Source organism: Melospiza melodia, chromosome 6 (assembly GCF_035770615.1).
Source record: "Melospiza melodia melodia isolate bMelMel2 chromosome 6, bMelMel2.pri, whole genome shotgun sequence".
Classification (NCBI taxonomy): Eukaryota; Metazoa; Chordata; class Aves; order Passeriformes; family Passerellidae; genus Melospiza; species Melospiza melodia.
Window position 1 is genome coordinate 5,782,181 of NC_086199.1, and position 24,181 is coordinate 5,806,361.

Sequence of the window (24,181 nt, forward strand, 5' to 3'; positions counted from 1 at the left end):
CTGCTTTGCTATTAATCAGCCTATCCAATTTGTGTCAGACCTAGGACTGTGGTTTCTCCCACTTCAACTGCAGCCTTGACTTCTACCCTGTAACATCTTAGGCATGGATAACAGAATTCATCAGGAAAGGTCTTTGGTTATGGAATAACTGAGCAAACAACATCAAACTTTTGTGTTTCTAAATAATCTCAGAATATTTATCAGCAGTGTAAAATAAAAGGTAGAGAATCAAACTTTCCTCTACCTTGGGTTTTTCAGATTGACAGGTATGCAGGAGATTAGAAAAACTGTCTCACTTCTTAGTAGGTAGACCTCAGTAGGATTTCACTAAAACTTCCTGATTCACTTCCAGTTTAAAAAAATCAAATTTTCACAAATCTCTAGGCCTAAAATTTAGGAGATTGGCATAAAAGAAACAGTGGCATAGATAATCAAGCTTTTGGTCATTAAGGGGTTTTCAGGGCAGCAGAGGGGAAGGGACTCTGCTCCCCTTGGGGTTTTGTAAGAGGAAAAAGGAAAAGGAAAAGGAAAAGGAAAAGGAAAAGGAAAAGGAAAAGGAAAAGGAAAAGGAAAAGGAAAAGGAAAAGGAGAGGGGAAAGGGAATGAAATGTTAAATATTACAATTGCATCATTGTTCCACTTCAGATATTAAGAAATGCCTACAAAACTTTAACATAACATTAATAAAAATGTTTATTTCAAATATTTTATGAATCAGATGTTATACACAGAATACTCAAGAACATTGTCTTTAATTCAAATTCAGCTTTAACTGCTACAACAGTCATTCTTAATAACACAAGTAATTATATAAGAAAACACAAGCTTATATCAGAAGCTGGATGTTCTCACAGTATTGACTTAACACACTACCCTAAAATGATATTTGTGTTTGTGAGTGCCAATTTAGCAAGAGCATATAATAACAGTTTATGAACAAACACATGTCAAAGATAAGTAAGAAAATCTCAGAATGTGTGGTTGATGAACTCACTTTGCAGCAATTGCAATTATGTATTCTTACAAGAAATGGAAGGAGAAGAAATGCTTTGTACTTTAACTCAAGAAACTGGAAACATTTGTCAAGGCTAAGTAGGAAAATAATTTAAAGGAAGTCAAAGGTATTCAAAAGAATGTAAATGGCTTTGTATTTTGTGTGGAAGAATGAAAACCTTTCATAGAAGGAGACTGTGGTGATCTCTGATCCTGTCCAAATGCAAATGGAAAACTAACATCATCTTTTCCATCTCCAAATGCATGAGAAGTTGATTCCGAGGGGGAGGGAAAGGCAAATGCATCCTCATTTTCTGGTTTCCCAAAGAAGCTTCCTATATGGAATACAGATAATATTTGTTATTAGATTAAATCTGAGTGAATACTGCATTCAGCACATGCTTCTTTATTAACATATTGTGCCAAATATCCCACTGAGAATCACCCTACAGTTGTGTGTTTAGTGCTCCTCCAGAGATGATATTTCCAGGGAGTTGTTATTAGAATTGACATGGGACAAAGTGTGGAGCACTTGAAGGGTTTAGAACAACAGAACACTTCTGCATGATACATTTTGCAACAGAAGTGTTTGTAAATAGAATCTGCAAAAGTGTTTATTTAGAGAAAAATGTGATGACTCATTGAAATACTTGGACTTTGTCCTCTCCCTTGCAAATCCTCTCATTTTGCTTCAAACACACCTAACACTACCCCTACTGCTTTCTTTCTTTCTCATACCTTTTCTTTTCCATGATCCATCAGATGTTTAGAGCCCAACATGCAAGGGAAGATTTAAGCTAAAGGTTTAGTTAAAACACAAATAAACCACTGAGCTACATTATCACAGCTGAACATCCTTTCAGACAACCAAAGCTCTGTTAAGCTGGATCATGAGCCTGTCAGTCATGGGAGCACAAGCAGAAAAGAGCTGATATACACAAGTACATCTGAGTTTCAGACTTACCAATATCTTCATGTGAGGACAGAGAGTTCAGGTTTCCCACAGGATAATTTTCCTCTGTCTGAAATGTAAACAGATTTTTTATTTAACAAATGAGAAAAGCAAAAGTAAACTTTAATGCTGATATGTATTTGCTTTTTTGTGAGAAAAACACTGTCTCAGTGAATGTTAGCAGCTTTACAAAATCTGGATTTAAAGGTATTTATTAGTCCCTAAAGTTGCAAGGCGAGTTCTTTGATCAAATGGGTTTTATGATATTTACATACAGCTGCAAACACTCTTCCTCCATTCTTATGGAAAAAAAACAGACTGATAACAGTCCCAAAGCTGACCTGACTTAATGCTGATTTTTAAACCAAAACTATTCAAATTGTGACATTTTATAAAATCTGCAAGCAACAACACAAATACTTCCTGCTGAATAGAGCCTCATATTGCCAGAAAGAGTAGCAGGATAACCACTTGTCACTCTTAAAATGAGTTCTTAGATTTAAAATAGATGCTGAAATTCTTCAAAACTCCCATCTAACTTTAAAGAACCCCAGATCTGCTACAGACTGGTAAATTCTTGGTTTCTGCTGCTAAGCAGGCACAACATATTGTGGGTTCTGAGAGCACTGGGTGATTTTAAACACACCTCATTCCTAAACAATTCAGGAACCACACACCAGTGTGCTCTCTCCTACACACAGGCCATGCTAAGCCCTGTCCTATGCATCTATCCTGGATCCCCAGTTATCTACCTAAGAGCCCAGGAGAGGAAAAATTACTCTGCAGCACTGCAAAGAAAATGGAAGACCTTGATTCCATTCCCTGCTCCATTTAATTGCCTGCCTAGCTCCTCCATTTGAGTATGGCTAATCCATTTTTGCTGTTCAGTAACCCTAATAGACTCTCCTTTCTTCCCTTCTCACTGTTCTTCACTTCAAGACAAAACCACACAGGAGAAGCATGTGAGTTGTGAATTCTGCTAGAGGACTTGAATTTTGCACTGTAACACTCAACCAGAAGCCTTTTGGTGAATTGAGTCACTGTAGATTTGTACATGATCCATGTGAGAGAGATTCATAACCTAGACATTAAAAAAATGTTTGCTGCAAAGATAACGACTCTGAAAAATCTCATTCAGTGTCAATGCTGTTTTGTTCACCATATTTGCTTTATGGAAATGTAATGTTCACAATTAATCATTTTTTTACCTCATCAGATGAATTTTGTGCTCCAAACAGAGAAGAATCAAATAAATTAAAGCCAGGTGACTTCTGGGTGAAGTTCATGTGAGAAAAGAAAGCAGGAGATTTTGATGTTCCTTCTTCACAACCTAAATTTTGAATGCTGTAAATACAGAAATGTAGAAACTATATTAATAGCTTTTTAAGTGGTGTAGATGGCTTTTTCCCTTCTATTTTTTCCTTTTCTTCTTTTTTCACTGTTTTACATCCCCATAGCTTTCATCAATAATTGTTTTTTGCATTACAGAACAGATAACACAATTATTTAAAGTAATGGGAGGTGATGTTCTTACAAACTCCCTGCCCTCTTAACAAAAAAAAAAAAAAAAAACTAAAAGCCTATTAAAGATTGAAATCAGAGTGACAAATATTACTGCAGGAAAAGACAATGTGTATAATATATTTTTAAGCAAAGTACTGATCTTTCAAAACAGCTTCAACTGGAAATGAAACTGTAGGAAGAAAACTTAATAAATATCAAGCATAACTCAGGAAAAAATTCTAAATATTTTTAGAAGAGCTTTCTAGAAAATTATTTCATTACTATCTTTCAAAAACACTAAAAATGTTTATACAATAAGTGTGAGAACAAATTTTGCTTATAATCAAAATAAAAGCTGAAATCATACGAGTCAAATAGAGGTGCTTTTGAGAAGTGTGGGTTTTTCCCCTTTAAGTCAGGTGTTTTAGGTGCTCTTAAGAAAGGTTCTGCACTTTCTTCTTCTATGGCAGGATTATCTTCATTTGGCTTAAAACCTGTGTGCACATCCTGTTAAAAAGAAACAAACAATGATGTTTATACCATACAACATTTCCCAAAATACCATTAGTCCTTTTAACTGTAAATATGTTCTCAGTGGAGCCAGCACTGAGCCTGTTTATTTATAGTTCTGTGCAAGAAATGAATTTTAAATGCAGACTTTTTTCAAAACATTTCACCAGCTCACATTGGTGAAAATGTTATGCACCAATTGACACTTTACCAGTTTCTTGCCAACTGAATCAAGTATGTCAAAATACTTAGACTATTCTAAATAAACTTCTTACTCATGACACAAGAAAGGTTTTTCTTACTTGAGGTACATACAAACAGTCCATGTGCTCATCTGCTTCTTCATCAACATGTTTGGCCTCCTGGCTCGCTGCACAAAAAAGACAGCACTGCCTGTATTATAACAGCATTTTAACCAGACACATATAAATGACATTGTGGGAAAGAATTCTTGAGAAAAGTTCACTAGCTTGGCATTGCTATTGGTAAGGAAGTGTTCTGACTGTGGTTTTCTCAACAACCCATTTTGTGGCTCTGTCCATAACAATTACCTCTTGTTCTGCCACTCGTTGCTGTCAAAGCATTACTCAGGCTGCTGCTTGTGGTTTGGTGTGTTCTTCAAACCTGCCCATTGTTCCTGAGAGTGCTGTGTTTGTCTACTCCAGCTATTACCCTCTGAGAGGGCTAATAGTCAATAGAAACAGGTGGGAACAATAGAAAAAGCACATCCCAGTGACAGTGATGAAGTGTAGTTTAAAGAACTGGGCAAGAGTCAGGAGGAGAAATGAGAAGAAACATTATCAGACTTGCTGCTGTCAGAGTTTCTGCTCTAAATTTCAGACTGTGCAATGTCTCAGGCACTGTGGGTTAAGGTCCTATATTCTCTTTGTAAAAAAAATCTAGGCTATAATCTTTTACATGCATCTTAATTAGAAGTTCAATTAGAAAAACAAATATTTAAACTGAAGTTCAGTTCCTCGTGATTTCGAAAACTACAGGTGTATTTGTAACTACCCTGGCTTTTTCCTGCAAGCATTCTGCATGTCTTTCTCCAGTTAATTTTCATCTTTAATAATCTTGATCTGATTCTTCAAGATACCTAAATTACTGGGTTTATTATATTTCACTTTGCATTTTCTTGTGCCTTCTGGCTAGACATTAAGACTGGATTTCATTTTACCCAAGTAATTTGAGATTCAGGTATGAATTTACAAGAGATGTTGGACAGATCCTTTCCCTCACAATGGTCAGTGCAGACTAAATCCCACATTACTGAGCAGTTAAGTCTCCATTTAAATCAGGACTCTGCCTGTCTGCTATACTCAAATTTTGAGCTAAACAATCAAGGTGGAAAAGAAATGCAAATGGTGGCCCTCTCAATTCCAGAGTTAAAATTTGGTGCCTAGAATTTCCTAGTTTATAACTATATGATCCAACCTTATAAAAAAAATTACAGTAATACTTTACCCATTCTTGCATTTCCACTCTCAAACTGTTGATAGGAAGTCAACTGCTTTGGAAGATCTGACAGTCTAAAAGACAAAGTTTAATATTTGCCAAAATGTGAATTATTTCCATAAACCCCAGCCTCAGGAATGAAAGCTATTTTGTTAAAGAAAATTTACCTGAATTTCACCTGGTTTTTTATGCTTACTGTTGATGGAACTTGGGCAATTTCTGGGCGATTACTCCCTGCAGTCTCAATAACCATTGTCTAAAAAACAGAAAAAACTCACATGAGGCAGCAAGTGAAATTTGCATTTCAACAGTATCACTCTGATTTCTCCTTAAGCTGTGGAAATCCCTTCTTTTAACCAGAAATTAAGGATCAGACAACATTAAAACTTTTTCTTTGTTTTACCTACATTTTGACAGCATGATACCTTACATTCTGTAATTTTCTAATATTTAGTCACAGCTCTGCTAACTAGATGTGATTAATTAACTTTTCACTGTAACACCAATAGTGCTGTGCCATTTACAAACTTCCTGCAGGTTGGCTGCTGCTGCAGCCTGGTTGCTTGTGCTTGAGAACACAGAAAGGGCTGGGGCCAAAAAATCACTCGGATTCCTCCTTATACTGTGAAAATCCCTTCTTTTAACCAGAAACTAAGGATCAGACAATGTAAAAACTTTTTCTTTGTTTTACCTGCAGTTTGACAACATGATGCCCTGTATTCTGTAAATTTTTAATACTTAGTCACAGCACTGATGTGATTAATTAAGTTTTTACTGTAACACCAATAGTGCTGTGCCATTTACAAACTTCCAGCAGGTTTGCTGCTGCTGCAGCCTGGTTGTTCGTGCTTGAGAACACAGAAAGAGCTGGGGCCAGAAATCCCTCTGATTTCTCAGAAATCACTCTGATTTCTCCTGAGACTGTGGAAATCCCTTCTTTTAAACAGAAAGGGCTGGGGCCAGGCCTGGCTCTGCCTCTGGAGGCCAACTGAGCATCCACATCAGTCTCAGCTAGCACAGGTCTCATGCGGAGATTGAAAAACTGCAGAAAATATGGAAACACTCCCAACCTCACAGACTTTCATCAGAGCAGAAGCCATCACTCTTCTCTGTAGCATGTATTTGTGCCTTCAGGGCAGGGTGAGGAATCTATGCCTCAGCATCAAATAACACATTATTTTACAGGGAGTGTCTAGTTCTCGTTTCTTTTTAATTATCAAAATGTATCAAACTGATTTCTATTCAGGGTAGGGTACAAAAGAGCTGATTCTGCAGAATCTGCCTGCCATTGAACTCCTGTAGTGTACAGCACACCTTTGCTGAAGCATAGCAACCTTCTTTCTTCCAATCTTTTTATTTTTCCTCAGGCTCCATCTTCTTTTCCTTGTTGCCATCACCCTTTCTTAAAGTTCTCTTAACCTTGACTTACTGCTTCCTACAATTGTCTAAGTGCAATTCTAGGTCCCAGACTCCCAGCCTCATCTCTAGATTACCCTGGCAACAGCCCTGCCATCATCCTCATCATCTCCAACTCCCTAAGCCAGTCACAAATCAGAATTGCTTGAAATTTCTTCTGGTCTTGCCCCACTCAGTCCTGTCACTGTCCTTCATCTTGTTTTGTGTTGTGAAGGCTTTGTCTTCTACACAGACTTCATTCTAAACCATTTAGTGATTCCTCACCTCATTCTTCAGTTCCCTTGAAATTCTTAAGAAAATCACAGCTGATTATGCTAACTTTTTTTAACTGATTTTTTGTTGTTCATTAAATTTTGTTGTTCATCAAACTGGTGTTCAATTCACTCCACCATTTCAAAAATGTCATAGTAACTACAGTCTTACAGGTGAGAGATAGAAAATGGAGTTGTGGGCTCTTGCAGTGCACCAAGGAGTGTTGTTCATGGTTTTATCCCTCTCAGCCCAGATTTCTGTTTCTGGTCAAACCTCAGAATGGAGTTGTTAGCTGTGGGCTGTCCTGTACACTCAGTCCTTTATGAAACCCTTCATTATGGGGTGGATGGCTCATGATTTACCATTAACAGAAGGGTTTGATCCTCCTTTAGAGTTCCAAATATTTGTTACATACAGAATCTACAGAGATGATTTTAAATTATAAAAACTGTGATACAAAATGAGTTGCTAAGATGATCCACTTCGATTTTGGCATTAGAATGCACTTTTTAAGAACAGAGATATTTTCAGAATGCAAAGGCACCAAAGAAAGATTTTTACTGTGATTACCAAGAAATTGCAGATTACCATGATTAGCAATTTACAGTGCTAACAGGTTTTGTGTAAGATATAATACCATGAGGTATATTTGAAGTGTTTTAAATTTAAACAAACACATAAAACAGATTATATAACTTCATATTTTTACCAGTGGGAGAGCAACACACCTGTGATAAATTTTTTGCAAGGTTAGAGGAACTGCTGGTGGCCACTGAAAGTTCCACTGATTTCTCTTTTTCTTCTTTCCCTAAATTTACAAATATTACATAATATTGTCAGTAAGATTAAGTATCTAAAGTATGGCATTGTCAAACTTGGGAACAAACCTTATAAATTTTCCTTTTAATAGAGAGCAAAAAGAAACTTTATCACAAAGTATGAAAGTATGAAACAAATAACAGCTGTTTAATATTTACTGTACTAATGCAAACAGTGCTAAAGGTATTTTAGATTTGAGATTAAATTCTTTTCAGATGTTTCTGACACCACACATTGGGTGTATCTGTCATGTTACTTTACTCATTGCACAGATAAGGGAAAAATCAGACACACAAGATTCACAGAACATTAAAAAAGGTAAGCACCCAATCTTCATTGAAAGCCTGGCTTCAAATATAAGTAGTTGAGCAGCTCACTAGATTTGTTTTCATCACTTACCCATTCTTTTGCACAAAAATAACCCAAAATGCTCACTGAAGTCATTAAACACACTGCACCTGTTTCTGGTCTTTGCTTTGAGAATCGAAAACTCTGTACAGACTGGACAAATTTCTGAGGAATGCATGGGACATGCAATGTTTTAAAGAGCTGGTGTTTCCCCTTTGGCAAAGATGGGCATTCACGCTCTTCAAACACCCTAAACAAATTTAAAAAGAAAAATGACTCATTGCAAAAGAAAAGAAATCATAAAATATAGCTGCTTCAAATAAGTGGAATTCTCAAGGGCATTGGATGTTGTCAAGGAAGTTCTACCACTTTCAGCATCAGTAGTTGACAAAAATGAGGTTTTCTTTAAATAATATAAGGGAGAGAGAATATCTCTGGAAAAGAAGCCATGAAGAGTAATAAGCCAATCAAAGGAACATAGTTGGCTTAAATTTTGTCAGTATCAAAGAAAAGAATAAATATTGTGGAGTTTTACACTTTAATCAAAGTGCCTAATTATTATAGTTCTGAAATCACATTTTCACATTTAAAACCACTTTTTCTCTCTCTGAGATTGTCTGAAATACTCACACTACACATACACAAAAGGGAAAACTGCAGCAAGTGTTTTCACTTGTGGGGTAATTATCTGTGTAGGGTAAAGAGCCCTTTACAGTGCAGAAAGACAAAGGTTAGCAGAACAATGAAGAGCAAAGTGGCTGTTTGGCACAGGAACATTTACTATTTCTTAGAATAATGAGTTCTATTTTATTTTCTCTCTGGCATTCCTGCTTAGTGCCTCTGCGCTTCTAGCTACAACATCTGGTTTGTAGTTGACTGAACAATGCTGTTCAGAACAAATGAAGAACTGAGTCAGTCTTTTTGTTCTTCTTGAAATGCTCCATAAACAAAAATAAGATAAAATGTAGGATACAATTTTTAAGATAGTGTGGAGTAAAATTAGCAACACTAATTAAAAAATACCACTGAGAAGATCTGGCTAAATATAAGGACCTAACATACTAAACTCATATGCATACATGTGAGCTGTGTGAACTGTGCTGTCATAAAACCCTGAAAGCACCTCAGCCAAGCATCTCTGATGAAAAGGACTATTTTGTCTTGCAGTAACATTTATACCTGGTGCTGTGCTGGACTGAGAATGAACAAACTGTACAAAACATCTACCACCTAAAAAACTAAAATCCAGAGTAAATCTTTCAGTTACATTAGCTCCAGATAAACCTGTGTCAAGAATGAATGCAACAGAAAGCAAGATGTGTGGGGCTGGTGTATCTGTAAATTCAGATGCAGGGAGTCAAAAGCAAGGAGAAATCAAAACAGAGCCAACACACCTCACTGAGGGATTCTCACCCCTCCACGCCCAGAGCATGAATCTCTGCCTCTTACAACAGGTCTTTAACTGCTGGTTTGTGTTCTGCAGACTCAACACACATGGGTTTCTTTGAAAATTCAGAGTGCTTTCCATCTTTTTTTTTTTACCTTGCCTTGAAACTAGGGGGATTTCTTGCTTCCCCATGTTTCTGTTCTTGCCAGTTACAAAATTCTTACATGAAAAGGTAAAATGGGTGCAAAGGCTACACCACAAATAAATGTTCATCTCAATGATTCATAGGTCTGTAAGAAGATACTAAAGACTTAAAAGGTCCCTGTGAAAAAAATCTTAGGAATTACTAAAATGACACTTTTTTATAGATATGTTCCACTAAATGCCTATTTAAAGCCCTAAAAGGATTATTTTTCAAGAACACCATAATATAAAATCACTTAGACAAAGTCTTTCAGACATATTTTTGCTTTAAAATGGATTTTGGTCTAAAAATGCCAGATCAACAGGAGATGTTTTAACATTCCCAAGGACTCCAGATAAGTGCAAGATAGTCCTCATGGTGATTTTCAGTCATTGTAATTGAGCTCAAATTAAAGCGAGTCCCAGCTGTAAATGATCACTGACTAATTTACTAAGCCATTAATCCTGTCTATGAAACTTTCACTCATGCTTGTTTTTAAGAGCTAAATTAAGAGTTAAATTTCTTAAGTAGTTCAGAGGTGAAGACAACTGACATGTGGAACCCTGACTCCTTTTCCAAATACATATATTTAGTAGAGTTATTTTATCTCTGACTGCACAGTCCCTGTAGTTCTATTCAAAGCTACTCACACAGATCTCTCAGCAGTAGCTGAGGAGAAAATGCTTCTACAAACTAGTATAGAAAATTTGTCCAGATACATTGAGCTTCCAAGAATCAAAAGTTGTCACTATCTTAGCCCTCAGAAATATAAAACTTTTAAAATTACATAATTAAATCACATGACCAGGATTAGAGAAGCTTTCCAGTCCTAACTGAACAGCAATCTGTGTTTTGTAGCAGTCTTTGTGTAAATTCTGACACAGTATCCTGGATAAAAGCAAGGGCAAAAAATCTTTTGAAGTGTACCTTTCTTTAAACAGTTCTGGCTTCTCGAGACTTTTCTGATTTTTTCCTTCAATCTTTTCGGAATTATTTTGATCTTCTTTAGTCTCTTTGAAGCTCTTAAAAGATAAAGAACAAATGGCACAAAAACTGACAAAACTTGGACTATTTTAGCTACATGCTGCAAAAATTTTCTAAACTTCATGAATCAGTGCTCATGAACTAATACTAAATAGTAGTAGTTTCTGTAGCCAAGAGATTCTGAAGAAATGGGGAGAACAAGGTTAAAAAGAGGAAATTTTTTTATTGGGTCAACTGTAACAACTGGAATAAACAGAGAAGTTTTGGAGCATGGGTGTAAATGTCAGAAGCTGGAGCTCTTTGCATGGTCTCCTTCAACAAATTCTCCCTTTTCCAAACTGTCTGTTTACACAGCACAAACCACATTGGGAACTTCAGTCTGGAACCAGGAGTGTCAAACAGGATGACAGAATATAAACAGCAAAAGCACCTGTGCAAAATGTGCTGCTATCAGCACTAGGCAGTGAATGGAGTCCTTGATCTGCTCCAGACAGATGGGTAAAAGCACCCAGATGCAATTTCCATAAAAAGTTATTAAACCTTTACAAGACTGGGCTACTCAGGCTTAGAAGAGACCTTTTACAGAGGAGTAGGTCCAAAATCTGTACTGATAAAATCCCTTTGATTATTTTGAAGATTCTCCCTTTGGAATCAGCATTTCTCCTGGTCAATCAGCCAGTTTTACTTCTGGGTGTTACATACCCACACATGTATTTTGGTGAAAAAAATAAGGAGAGAAGGAATTTCCATTATTCTTATCATAAAGCATACTTAGTTAAATGCAAACCTTTAAAAACCCAGTAGGAAAAAGAGTGTGCAGCTTTCACCCAGTGTGTGACAGCTACACACTCCAACCCTGGGGCTCCCTGAGGAGTGGCCCTGATCTGTTTGCAAGTGTATTCTCCTGAGCTGACACCAAAGTCATCGTGACACAGTGCCTTGGCAGAAACTGTGGCACAAACTGAGGTCAGCAGAAAGGAAACTGTAAAAACCTTCACATCCATGGCCCCCTCTTCTCTAAGAAAACACATGTGATGCTATAGAAATGTAATTATAAGGTTGGGTCATCCTGTTGGTCTGTGAGCTTGAAAATACACTACTTTTTTGATGTTTCAGAAAATGTAACTGCGCTATGTATGACCACATATATAACACATATTTATATAAAATAAAATAAAATATAAAATACAGTTACCTTTGTTAAATAGTCAAATTTCATTTGTAATTCTTCAGCTTCTTTTTCCAGTTTGATGGTTTCCTGTGCAGCAGCTTCAGCAAGCTGCAGGGTTTCCTGTGTTTTTTTCCTCATAGAGGCACTTCCAAGTCATGGAATATATTTTACAACAATATATGGAATATATTTTACAATATATTTCCTCAAGTAAGGGATGCCACCAGATCCCTGACCTCTCTATGCCATAACACAAATGCTAGATGTGCAGGAAGCCCTGATAAATCTGCATTTTCTTGGCAAATTTTCAACCCTAACATCTATTAAGCTTCTCCTAAATGAAGCATTTTGATGGATATGTTATTAAATGAAATTTTGTATTCTTTACCCAAAATGCTCCCATAAATTCAAACTGAATAGCTGACTTTGACCTCCAGTTTTCTCAGAGAGAAATGTTAATGCTGCCACTCTAAACATAAATATATAAATGTATAAATGTATAAATATATAAATATATAAATATATAAATATATAAATATATAAATATATAAATATAAAATATATAAATATATAAATATATAAATGTATAAATGTATAAATGTATAAATGTATAAATATATATATAAATAATTGCTATCTTTTCTAATAGAAAGTTTTGAAAGGTGAATATAAAACTTCTTTCCTGACAACTGAGCAAACACTAGAAATCAAGGATACATATGTACAGCCCAATTATTTATGGATGCAAAAGGAACAGCCTCTGCAAAAATAAAATTTACCTTCAGATCATTAACTAACAAATCAATTTTCTTAAGCAAATACAAGATAAATTAATAGATCATGAGCGTTTATCCTGGCTTGGTACAGATAACAAAAATTGCAGTATAACAGCACTAAAATGTGATGAAAATTAAATTTATAATTTTGAGAGGCTCAATCTAAAGAAATCTTAGAACTTTTTCACCCCAATAAGTTCAATGACAAATCTCTCCCCATTACATTTATGGGTTGTAGGAAGCAGTATCAATATGTATAATCTAAATTCTTATTTTCTACAGATTTTTTTTTTCTAAAAATGGTGTGACAAAGAGAATATATTTTATTAGTTTAAAGGAAACTTTGGAAAACTGGAGGTTTTCTGTATGGCACCTTTAATGTGCAGTGCACTGCCAAAAATTTTTATTGCAAAAGCATTGACAATAGCAGTACCCAGAATATCCAAGCAAGCATCTTCTTTCCATTTGTATTTTTCAAGGCATTTCAAAACTCTCTTTTGAATTTCTTCAACTTCTTCCTTTATTTGGTAATACTTCTGGGCCAGAGCAGTTTCTGTATATTTTTTGTGGTGTTCCTCCAAATTCATCCTACACTGGGTTATGGAATCCTCATATATTTTCCTATAAAAATACATGCAATTTAATTTTTTTTCACAGGAAACCATTGTTTATAAGGGAAAAAAAACCTATAAATTCTGGCATCAGCTCAGTTAATTTGCTGCTGTCATAGGAAGAAAAGTCAGTTTATATTTATATAGCAATATTTGGGTTGATTTTTTTTTCCAGTTATATTCAAGGAAGACTATGCTGTATGTAACAAAGGATATGATGTAAAAAGCAGGCAAATCTCCCTGTTCTGAGGGGAATGTGGACCATACCATATTCAAAGGCAGCCTGGCAGATGACAAATGTGGTTTTGGCTGTGTAATTATCATGAAACTCACTGCAGGCCCAAGTCTGTGCTGGTGCATGTTGGCACAATTCCATCAGTTTTGGTGGAGCTGGATCAAAGTTACAGGGGGAGAGAATTTGGCCAAACTTCCCATATTTAGAGCAGCCTGGGGCACCACAGGACTGAGATGCTGAGTAATCTTGGGGAAGCCTTAAACACACACACCAGTCACACTGAAACAACAGGACTATTCATACTTAGGGCTAAGCAAACACTTAAAGGTTTAAGTGGCAAAGAGCCAGAATGCTCAGCTTCTTGTGGGGCTGCCCTGTAAATTCATGTTACACTAAATGTAACTTCACTGACACCATGTGAGCACATAGCTATGAATTAATGAAGTAGGTTACATCAATTAATGCAGGAAAAGCTCATGTGAACAATGCAGAGGTAAATTTTAAAATATTAAGTTATTAGTACACCTAAAGATTAGCAAGAAAATCCTTTATGGGAAGAACTAGGGTGCATAAAAGCAATGAAAGCCAGAATCCCATTTCTTAACCTGTCCCTACACTAAGGAACAGCTCTCACCACTTGCACAGCTCACAGGACTTCCCTTTAAGGAACATTTTATCTCCAACTGCTATTTATCATTGAACTGCAGCATGACTGAAAGGCTGCATTTGAGAGTTCTGGCTGCCCACTGGCTGTGCCAGGCAATGGCAGAGAGAAAAACTCATGTCTACATTCAATACCAGAATCTTCTGCTCTTACAGAAGGAAAACAAATTCACAAGGCAAAACACAGTCAGATTCTAATTTTCAAATCAAACTGCACTCCAGGCAAGAGTTCCTGTTGAACTGACTGTTAAAATGTAGGGGAGAGAAGCTGTAGGTCAACACTGTGAATCAAACCTAGAAACTGATATTTCCCAAACTTCACATAGAAAATGACACTAATCTATGTGCTTTTCTACACAGGTGGTCTCAGGAATTTAAGGGTTTTTGTTTGCTTAATATTTCTGTATACTGTACAAAATTTTTCAGGTATGAAAGATGAAAAAAATTCAGTTCTATTTAATTAAATAGATGTTACAGCAGTCACTGATCAAAAATAAATTTGCTAATAAACTTAGAATGCATTACAAATAGATTAAAATAATATAAATAAGTAAAAGAATTTCTTTTAGCAGGTACATTTTAAGCCTGTGAATATAATCCTAAAACTTTATATTCTTTTCCCAAAATCTATTTTTCACAGACAATTTTTATGGCCATATGTAGTTTAGAAGTCTTGAGTAATCACCACTATTTTTAATATTTTCTCTGAGTAATTTACATCCTGCAGTTCTTGCAGATAACACAGACTATTTAGAATTCACCACTGTTCACAATAATCAGAAAAGGTTTTAATCTAATTACAACAGGAAAAGGGCAGCACTCACAACCCCCTGAACATTATGTGGATAGCAATTTATTACTTTTTCCTTTTCATATCACTTATTTTCAGGATTAACTTCCAGTTCATAAATGCATTCTTATATGTGCTTGAAACCAATAACAACAAAAAAATGTTGAACATTTTATAAACCTCCATTATAAGTGCCTAATTAAACATGAAGTGATCTACCCATCTTTAAAACACATCTTTCCATCTAAAGCAGCATGTCCTCAGTGCCCCCAAAAGTCAGATTAAAAAGAACATTCAGCTCATAAAGTTCTAAAAACACTTCTTTTTCTTCCTAATTTAAATATTTAGAATTTACTGAATGCACATCTTGCTGACTTGAACATATCATCAAATGCTTTGGTGCAGAGAGACTATATTTGGGGCACAGTTTTGAAAAATGCATGAATGAAATTTATTATGTGATTTGTACTCATGATGTCTCACAATTAAGCTCAGGAAAACAGATCAAACACTTTCATGTTGGAACTGAAACTAGTTATCTAAAGAAGCAATTTAAAAGTAATGCTTCTTTGGCTTGTCAGCTCAAATTAGTGAAAGCCAAAAAGGCTTAATCATATACTCATAGAAAGCCAATTTAGCCTTATTTTTCACCAAATTTAGAGCTCTGAACAGGAAGAAGAAAGATAAGCTACTAAGTGAGTTAATTAAAGGCTCTCAGGCATGCTGTTTCTGCTGTCTTGGACAACTGGCAAAAAGAATTATTGCAAAAAACACAAAGCCAATGTTTTAAATTACTTAAATTTACAAATTTTGACTGGTATTTAGGTATTTGGAGGGGTTTGCCATGACTTCTGCACCACAGAGCAGCAGCCTCCACCCCCTCAGAGGCAGAGCAGGGCAGGTGAGCAGCCCCCCCAGACTGCAGATCAGTTTTTGTTCAGTGGAACTTTGCAGGGTTTCCTTGGCACAGCATTTTTGGCACAGCATATTCTCATTTCTGTGAGAATCTTCAGGGTCTGCTCTTTATTTCAGGGTGAGAATCTTCAGGGTCTGCTCTTTATTGACTGTAGGCAGCTACATCCCACAATTATTAATTTCTTTTAAATGCTGAGTCTAATTAATGAAGATTAAACGCCTGAGATGCCCCTCACTGAACAGAATTGAATTTGCAATTAATGCTGACTAGAAGCTTGCCCACAACAAGTCTTAAAATTATTTTAGACCAGGCTTTTCTGAGCCACTTTCTCATTTTTCAGGACCTAAGATTGAGTTTGCATGTTTTGTGGTTATTTTGAAGAATATACAACAGTATACAAAAACTTGATTTGTATATTCTGATAATGCCATGCAATTCATATTCAAAAATAAGGAAAAGCATAAAATTATCTAAATGCTTCTTACTGTTACTTGAAAACATTAATTATTTTTATGTATTGGGCTTTTCTTGATACAGTAGGCAATCATACAATTCTCTGAAAAATTATAATAGGCATTACAATGGGAAGCAACTGATTTTCAAGAATTCATATTTTATCATATTTCTTTAGCAATTAAAAAATAGCATATGATCTCATAGTTATGTAAACAGAAATTCTTTCAATTATTTGGTCTCTTCTAAGTGACTATAAGCTGAAAAGTTTGCAACAATTTTTTTCTTGCAGACAGCACTAGTTTTGCTGATCAGTTTAGTCAGTACTGCTGCTGGAAACCTCATCTTATGTGATCATAGATACCTCTCAGTTTCTGTGGCTTCCTCTAAAGCTTTCATTTCGTTGTTCAAATATTCTCCATGCTTTTTAAGAATTACATAGGTGGACTTCCAGCTGTGAACAAAGTAAAGAAAAAATAAAAGCATATTAGTGGTCGTTCTTAGTAAAAAACATTCAGAAAAGAAAACACCTAGATACTTTAGCTAGCTTGCAAATGATTTATTAATTTTTTGAAAGTTAAATATAAATGAAGTCTTTTGCAGGCATACATTTGTTTTGTAATATTTTAAACCTGCAAATTCAAGAAGAAATAAAAATATATATATATTTAGAATTAAGAAACATTACAAAGCACTTTTTAAGAAATTAATGAAATGAACTTCACATATTTTTGGAGCTAATGCTAAGTAATGACGCATCTAAATCCACATTTTGGTCCTCAACACATCACCATCAATAAATCCTTTAGATATGTTGAATCTTCTTGTTGGAGACACCCACAACTTCATTCTCACCAGTATCACCAGCACCCATCTCACACCCTAATGCCCTCAGAATTTCCAATGCACTCAGAATTTCCCCATTTGCCAAGCAAGTCCTGCTCAGAAAGCATCAAAGTGATTTTCCTGCAGCAGGAGGCTGTAGGTGGTGCTGAGAGCAGAGCAGCTTCACAGAATTCTTGGGACTATTGAAAGAGCAGGACTTTCTCAACATCCAGGCATTAGAGATAGCTCTGCCTTGGATATGGGAATACCAGAAAAACAGGCAGATAGACTTTCTGATTCAAGTGTAATTCTGATGTCATCTTTAGGAGAGGAATATTAAAAAGGTTTAGAAAAGAAAGAATCTTGTCGGGGGAAAAAAAATTGGTATAAGAAGCAGGAACCATCCAGCACTCCTGGCACAAATTGTTGGACATCACTGGTGATTAAAAGTGGAACTACAAAATGTTACTTCACCATTCCTCCTGCAAATTCAGCAGAAAGCTGAATTTCAAAAGGGTCAGATTTTTTTCAAAAGCAGAAACCAACATACTTCTATCAAAATGTGCTTGCACACCAGACACTATTATGTTCTTTTACTCAGAAAACTCCATTACTTACTTTGTAGGGAAAAAAATAAGATGTAAAATTCATAGAGATTTTATTAATCAGAGCACAAGCCATGCTGTGAGTTACATTTTTTTATTCACATCTATTCTGTGGACATGAAAAAACATGTGGTACAAGAACAGTGGTTTGTGAACACAGCCAGGCATGCAGGATTCAAGCAGCTCATTTACTTGTTTGCAAAATGCATCACTGCCTCATGGATGTCCTTGGTAGCCATCACATTTATTTGTCCTTCTTTTCATCAGCCAGGGTATAGAAAAGATCTTTAACCACACTACTCTGAAAGCAATAAAATTATCCTGCAGTTTGTCTTGGGACAGGACAACAATTTTCCTAACTAACAACATTCTGAGTTCATGTGGCTTTTTTTAAAATTATCTTCTGTTTCCAAATCCCACCATCCTTGCGTCCAAATTTAAAAATTGTATAGAGAAACAATAAAATTGGAATAGGTTCCTTCAGCAGCATTTCACCCTTTCTTACTGCTCTGGGATCAACATTTCTAGTTTGAATCCTTCAAGAAACTAAATATTAGCAAAATGTCATCACTTGTCTAAAAATATGTTTCATTTGGGTCATTTTCTGCCTTCAGGTCTTTTTTACATAGACCAATATGGATTTCTTCAGAAAACACAGTATTATCCCAATACATCTCTCCCATAAATCATATTTTCTCTAGACTTGCTGAATATAAGAAGCTTGTATTTTGTTCAAAGTCTTCAAAACTGCTTCAATGTACTCAGAATGTCTTGTAACCCAGACAAAATGTTGCTTCTCTGAGAGCTCTGTTAAGCTCTATCACTGGCAATTAGTGAGCTGTGAGGGTGATTGTGACTCCAAAACAGTATCTGAATTTACAAAACCAACATTAGAATCATGTCCAGTATAGATGGAGTGTCAACTAGAATAAATTTTAGAAGTTTGGGGTGATTCTACTGTGTAAGTGCTCTAATTGTCTGATCTTATAGCCAGGGCTTGTTTATTGCAGTTTTCAGTCTGTCGTTAAATGACATTTCCAATAATTTAAGACACAAAGTCTCTACTCTTCTGCAAGCATTGTCCTTCTATGAATACATGTATTCATTAATGAGTCACTTCTCATTTTCAGTCTCTTTACACTAATGCCATTAATTATTCTTTGTAGGACTTGAGCCAAAACCCATTGAATTCAATGATTAAAATTTAGATCAGATCCTTAGTCCTACCCTTAATTTTTTACTCCTTCATTTGCATCACTTAACAGTTTGTCATTTGCAAACAGATTTGCAGCCTCAAAAAGATATCAAGGGAAGCAATGTGGATAGTTTCATAAACTTGTGTAAGAGTTCATTTTATGCTACATTGGAGGCAAGAACTTAATGTGATGGAAAAATAGAATTTATTTACCAAGGTCAGATCTTTTCCCAACTCATTTAATGGTAAAGCTACAAATCAGTATTGAATGGCAACTCATTCAAATAAGCCAGCCACTATACCAACTTTATTCACTAATGATTCCATTCTTGCTTTTTCTTTCTGAGAGTTCAAAATAAACCTAGAAAGGACCCCAATGCCATCTTTACTTTTATCTTTATTCTCAGAAACACCCACACTCTCCATTCATATTGCAAAAAAATTTTTAAATGTATCTCATAGATATTTTTATTGAAGTATATCATAGATATTTTTATTGAAGTACTTACCTTTAGATATAGAATTGTAAGGAAACAAAATAGAATTTGCCAAAAAAAATCCTCACTCCAGCTTCTGAGGAACTAGTCAGATTGTGGAGTAATGGAAAACTCTGGTGGATTTTATCAGCTGGGAAAAAATCTCTGTATTGTCAAATATAGATTTGCCTTTCCAGCTACCCTTGACAAACACCTGAGGTTTTAATTTTTAAAAGTTACATGTCAGGAAGATGAAATTCCTTGTAGCTAAATTGTGTCTTGAAAAGCTTCTAATTACTAAGATCCAAAAGTGATCAGCATTTAAAATTTGAAAGACTTATCTGATACAAACATTTATGAAAGGAAAACTGTGAATAGCAGCCCATTGCAATCATCAAAGGATTGTGCCCTGAAGGCAAATTTTGCAGTCTGGAGCAAAACTGATACTGGAATCTGCCAGCAGAAGCATAGCCATGTGTGGAGAGGCAGTTATGGCACATCTTGTGTAAAAATCTCTATAGGAGAAAAAGTAACTTGAAACATGTTATGAAGAAAGGATAGAAAGATGTTCGATTTTAGGAAGTTTTTTTTTTAACAGCATTCTTAATATTGGTCAAATTGGACAACACTCAGGTGCATCCAAGTGTAGAAAAATTATTCTTCTGTTACCTTACTACATGAATACTTTAGCATGCTGCAAAGATAGTACCTGTGATCTTCTAAAAACTGGGGATCTGAATAAAAAACCAACCCAAAATCAAATGTAGTCTGCTTTTCTATAATTCTTCTTCAGCAGGTGGTTAATACCCAAATTTTTATACCTAAAATTTGCAGTTTAAAATAAACAGGAGAACACTGAAGTTTTTTTTTAACATCACTGCTGTCAGAACACACCCACATTTATTTTTCCCTTCCTTCCTCAGTGGCTTCCTTAGTGGCAGCCCCAGCTCAGAGCTCAGGCTCTCCCATACTCACACATCACAGTGCCTCTTGCTGTTCTCGTTGTGCTTTTGCAAATCAGCAATTGCCTCGTTGCTTTTCTTTATATTTTCCTCCAGCCAAGCAATTTCATTCTTTTTTTCTGTGATTTCTGCAGTGTAGGCTGGAATTAAAAAATAAATTTAAAAGTATATTCGTGCATTTTCAACAAATCCGTGAAACAAAAAATCTATATTTAGAATGATTGAAAATTCCTTCCTAAAAAAACTTAATCTTCATTAATGCCAGGTGAGTGGACAGCCTGCAGTTAAGCAAGGTAACAACAAAGTGAGCCAAAACATAGGGATTTTCAGCTGTTTGGTGAGAACTTTAATTATCATCTAATATTGTGAGACTGCCATGGTTTGTGCTGTTTCTGAGTCCCAGAACTGTTAGTGATATTCCCCAGTTCTGTGCTCCCACTGAAACACTCCTCACTCTCTAGCCAGAACCAGGACCCTCTTTCAAACATTTGTATTCTTTTGCAGAAGCCCAGAATGTCAAATATTCTGAGTGGGAAAGCTGACTATAATAAAGAAAAAAATAAAAAACACCACAAAAGGCATATAAGCAATTAGTGGAAAACAGAAAGAGAAAAAATAAAATAAAAAGGAATTTTACTCCATGTAGGAATGTGTAATGTATGATAAATTGGTATAGGACACAGGTTAATTAATTAAAAAGTGCATTATAGTGACAGGTTCTCAAGGACTATGATATTTGTGGAGATTCTTAAGGCAATTTTAATTCTGCCTCTTCTGACAGCAGACAGCTGATAGCACTTTCTGAATGAGTGGCTAGAGGAGAATCCACGTTCTTGAAAATGATCAGTATTTCCTTCACAAGTAAAAGCTGTGAGAGCTGTCATGCATGCTCACCTTGCAATGCAAGGCATAACTTGGTGAATGCTTTTTCTCTGCATTTTTTAATTCTTTTTTTCTATGCAAGATTTCAGATTTATCAGTGCTAAACCATCCCTTGCTGTCACTGCTTCCCTGAAGCACTAAATGCCAGAGCAGGTGGCCCAGCACAGAAGTCAATCACATCCTGCCCTTCTCTCATCTACTCCATTGGGAAGAGCATCTTAGTGATGCAAGATGGGTCTGGAGTTGTTGGAATTACTGCTCTGAAACTTCAATTTTCCTGAATTTTGGCTCTGGTTTTGCATTATTTGCTATATATTAATTTTCAACAGCATCTGCATTTATAGCAGAAAATAAACCACTTCTCACAGAGAAATGTCAGTCAGTGAAAAGCAAAAATTTCTCAATGTCATTTAATATCTTGGGTTATCCTTGGGTTATCTTCAGTCCCTTAATATTTTCAATATCTAAAGTCAATAACTTGTCTTTACTCAGCATGAAGCATAAATATTGGACAACTGACATGGCTTCATTTCTGTAAATAAACAGCTGAGTATGGCAGAACTCTGTAGATGACTTTTTGAGATTTATCAAAACATAACATTATTAACAGAATAAACACTTCACATCTCGTTTAGTATTTTTTACAGATAAGCACTTCTGTGAGCTGTCCAACTCACCCTGTGCTTTCCCAAGGACTTGGTGGGTGAGATCCATCTCACCCCAAAATGCAGGGACCCTCTTCAGAACAGCTCACTCATGGCTGCAGCTACACCCAGCTGAGAGAAGCTGGCATTTTAAAAGTTTACTTTATCTAACCCACTTTAAACTGTTTCTTCAGGATAAGGTAAATCACATCCTAAAAGTGCCTGTTTCCCTCCACTGGTAAGAAAGGGACTGTAGCCAAATAGCCTGATGGATCTCACACCAAAAGTCCAAGGCTGAATGCTACAGCTGTTCATCTGCCAAGTAATATTCACACTGAGAAAAAATTACATCAGTGTCACTATTTTTTGCTGAGTTTTTGGAAGACTTAACCCAAACTGCTAAAAGCCTGAGTGTTGGCTGTGTGTTTACACATATTTAGGTATTGCTGAACACAAAAGCAGCTATGCCATGTTACTACACCGCCCTTGGATTTTCCCTAAGAGCATTTACCCTACGCCTGCATAAATGTTAAGGAAAGCCTTATCTCTGAGGTTCAGTTGTGTGACTGGAGAGTTAAACCAGAATCCAAGGTGTGCCAGATTTAGTGTTACAGATGTTTTCATGTTTAAGGTGCTTCAATTCAATTGTGATAATCTTCTCAATGAATAAGTACTTGGACATATCAGTGAAGATTATTAGAAATGTTGTAATCAAAAAGAACACCAATTAGACCAGAATTTTCCCTTCTGTTTTTTGTTTGTTTTTTTTTTTTTTTTTGGTTTTTTTTTTTTTTTTTTTTTTTTTTAATGGAGGTTTTATGGAGGTTATGTGCTTGCATATCTACCATGAAGTACCAGAGGTGAGCACAGATGTTCTCAGATTGTTTGTGGCAGACAAACTATTATTCAGATTTCATGAAGTGATTCTACATAGTAGCATGGTTAAAAAAATCAGTCCAGACATAAGTCTGTAGTATTGTGTTGTCTGGAAGCTCTGGGACAGAGCAAATTTGATGCAGAGCAAGACTTTCTCTTTGGACTTACTGTTTTGAATTTCAAATAAAGTAACCAGCTGCTTGATAGCAAAAAAAGAAGAACAAGGCTTGAGTACGTAGCAGCAACTGAGAGAACTTTCATTATGTCAAGAAAACAGAAAGGGAGAAGATGCAGTGAGGCAGAGGTCCAAATCTGGAAAGAACAAAAACTATGAAGAAAGAAAGGGAGGCAAGTGGCAGATGTATTGAGCAAGCACAGCTGAATCAAAGGCTGCCAGTGACTGTGAGGAGCAGCAGAGTCGGAGCAGGAAATGGCGCAGCATGAAGCTGCCTGTCCATGAGGCAGCTGAGCAGCCTCGGCTGAAAGTGTTGAGCAAAAGCAAAGTGTGCTGGGGAGAATGAGCGAGTATTGATGGCTAAAGACGAGGCAGGGTGAGAGCAGGACACGGGACAGCTTCCATTGTTTATCCCGCTTCCGCCCCCGAGACACAGAGCGTGTCCCAGGATTAACGGAACAAAATCGGTGTTCAGCATCCAGTAAAATGATCATTTATCACTACTCACAATTTATCTGATGGTCCACATGTTCCTTAGCACTGTGAATCTTTTCTATCTGGGAAGCTAAAGAAGAAAATTAACCCTTCATTATATACATATATACGAGTGGAGCTGTGAAACAAACATGCTGCGCAGCATTAATTGCACAAACTCTGATTAACAATTATTTTAGCAAAATATCTAAATAGAAATTTTACTATTATTAACCTCCCAGCTAACATTATGTAGCCAAAGAACAAAAGCATAATATTATACTTTTATTTGAAGTTAATATAACTGTTTAAAGCAGAAAATAAAGCAGACTGTATGCAGTGCATAAGTAATTGTTAATAAAAAAACGTATGATATAATGACCTACCAAACTTGACCAGAATTTTGTCCAAGCTGATCGAAACCTTGCCACTCATTTCTTAAACTTCAAAAGAAAAATGCAATTCAAGGATTTACACAGTCAAAAGCCTTGTTGACACAATAAACAAGTAAAAATTGCAAGACAATACCACACATTGTAACATAAAAGGGAGAAAAGTAGTTTTAGCTGCATTTGAATTACTACCTAGTGGAACCAAATTTCTCACTAATGGTATAAGGGAGTTGTAAGAGTCTAAACCACACTTA

General features: G+C 35.9%; 1 protein-coding gene across 1 annotated transcript; it reads right to left on the reverse strand.

The window, feature by feature from the left end:
- Window positions 1–1,125: 1,125 nt before the first annotated feature.
- C6H14orf39 (chromosome 6 C14orf39 homolog) lies at window positions 1,126–23,970 on the reverse strand. The gene is made up of 17 exons (XM_063159357.1): window positions 23,922–23,970; window positions 23,570–23,626; window positions 20,498–20,624; window positions 16,786–16,875; window positions 13,187–13,374; window positions 12,695–12,737; window positions 12,002–12,122; window positions 10,750–10,844; window positions 8,362–8,501; window positions 7,813–7,892; window positions 5,584–5,672; window positions 5,426–5,490; window positions 4,261–4,328; window positions 3,816–3,955; window positions 3,154–3,289; window positions 1,958–2,015; window positions 1,126–1,328 (listed from the first exon to the last, which is right to left on the reverse strand). The coding sequence occupies exons 1-17, from the start codon at window positions 23,968–23,970 to the stop codon at window positions 1,126–1,128; spliced, it is 1,749 nt and encodes a 582-aa protein (XP_063015427.1).
- Window positions 23,971–24,181: the final 211 nt, after the last annotated feature.

Bases quoted from the DNA above. Each gene is read 5' to 3' on its own strand.
- C6H14orf39 (XM_063159357.1), bottom strand. From the start codon at position 23,970: ATGAGTGGCAAGGTTTCGATCAGCTTGGACAAAATTCTGGTCAAGTTT. The intron at 12,738-13,186 runs GTACTGCTATTG...TTATTTTTGCAG, and splicing joins TGCTTGCTTGGATATTCTGG to AGGCTGTTCCTTTTGCATCC. The intron at 3,956-4,260 runs GTAAGAAAAACC...TCTTTTTAACAG, and splicing joins ACTGTTTGTATGTACCTCAA to GATGTGCACACAGGTTTTAA.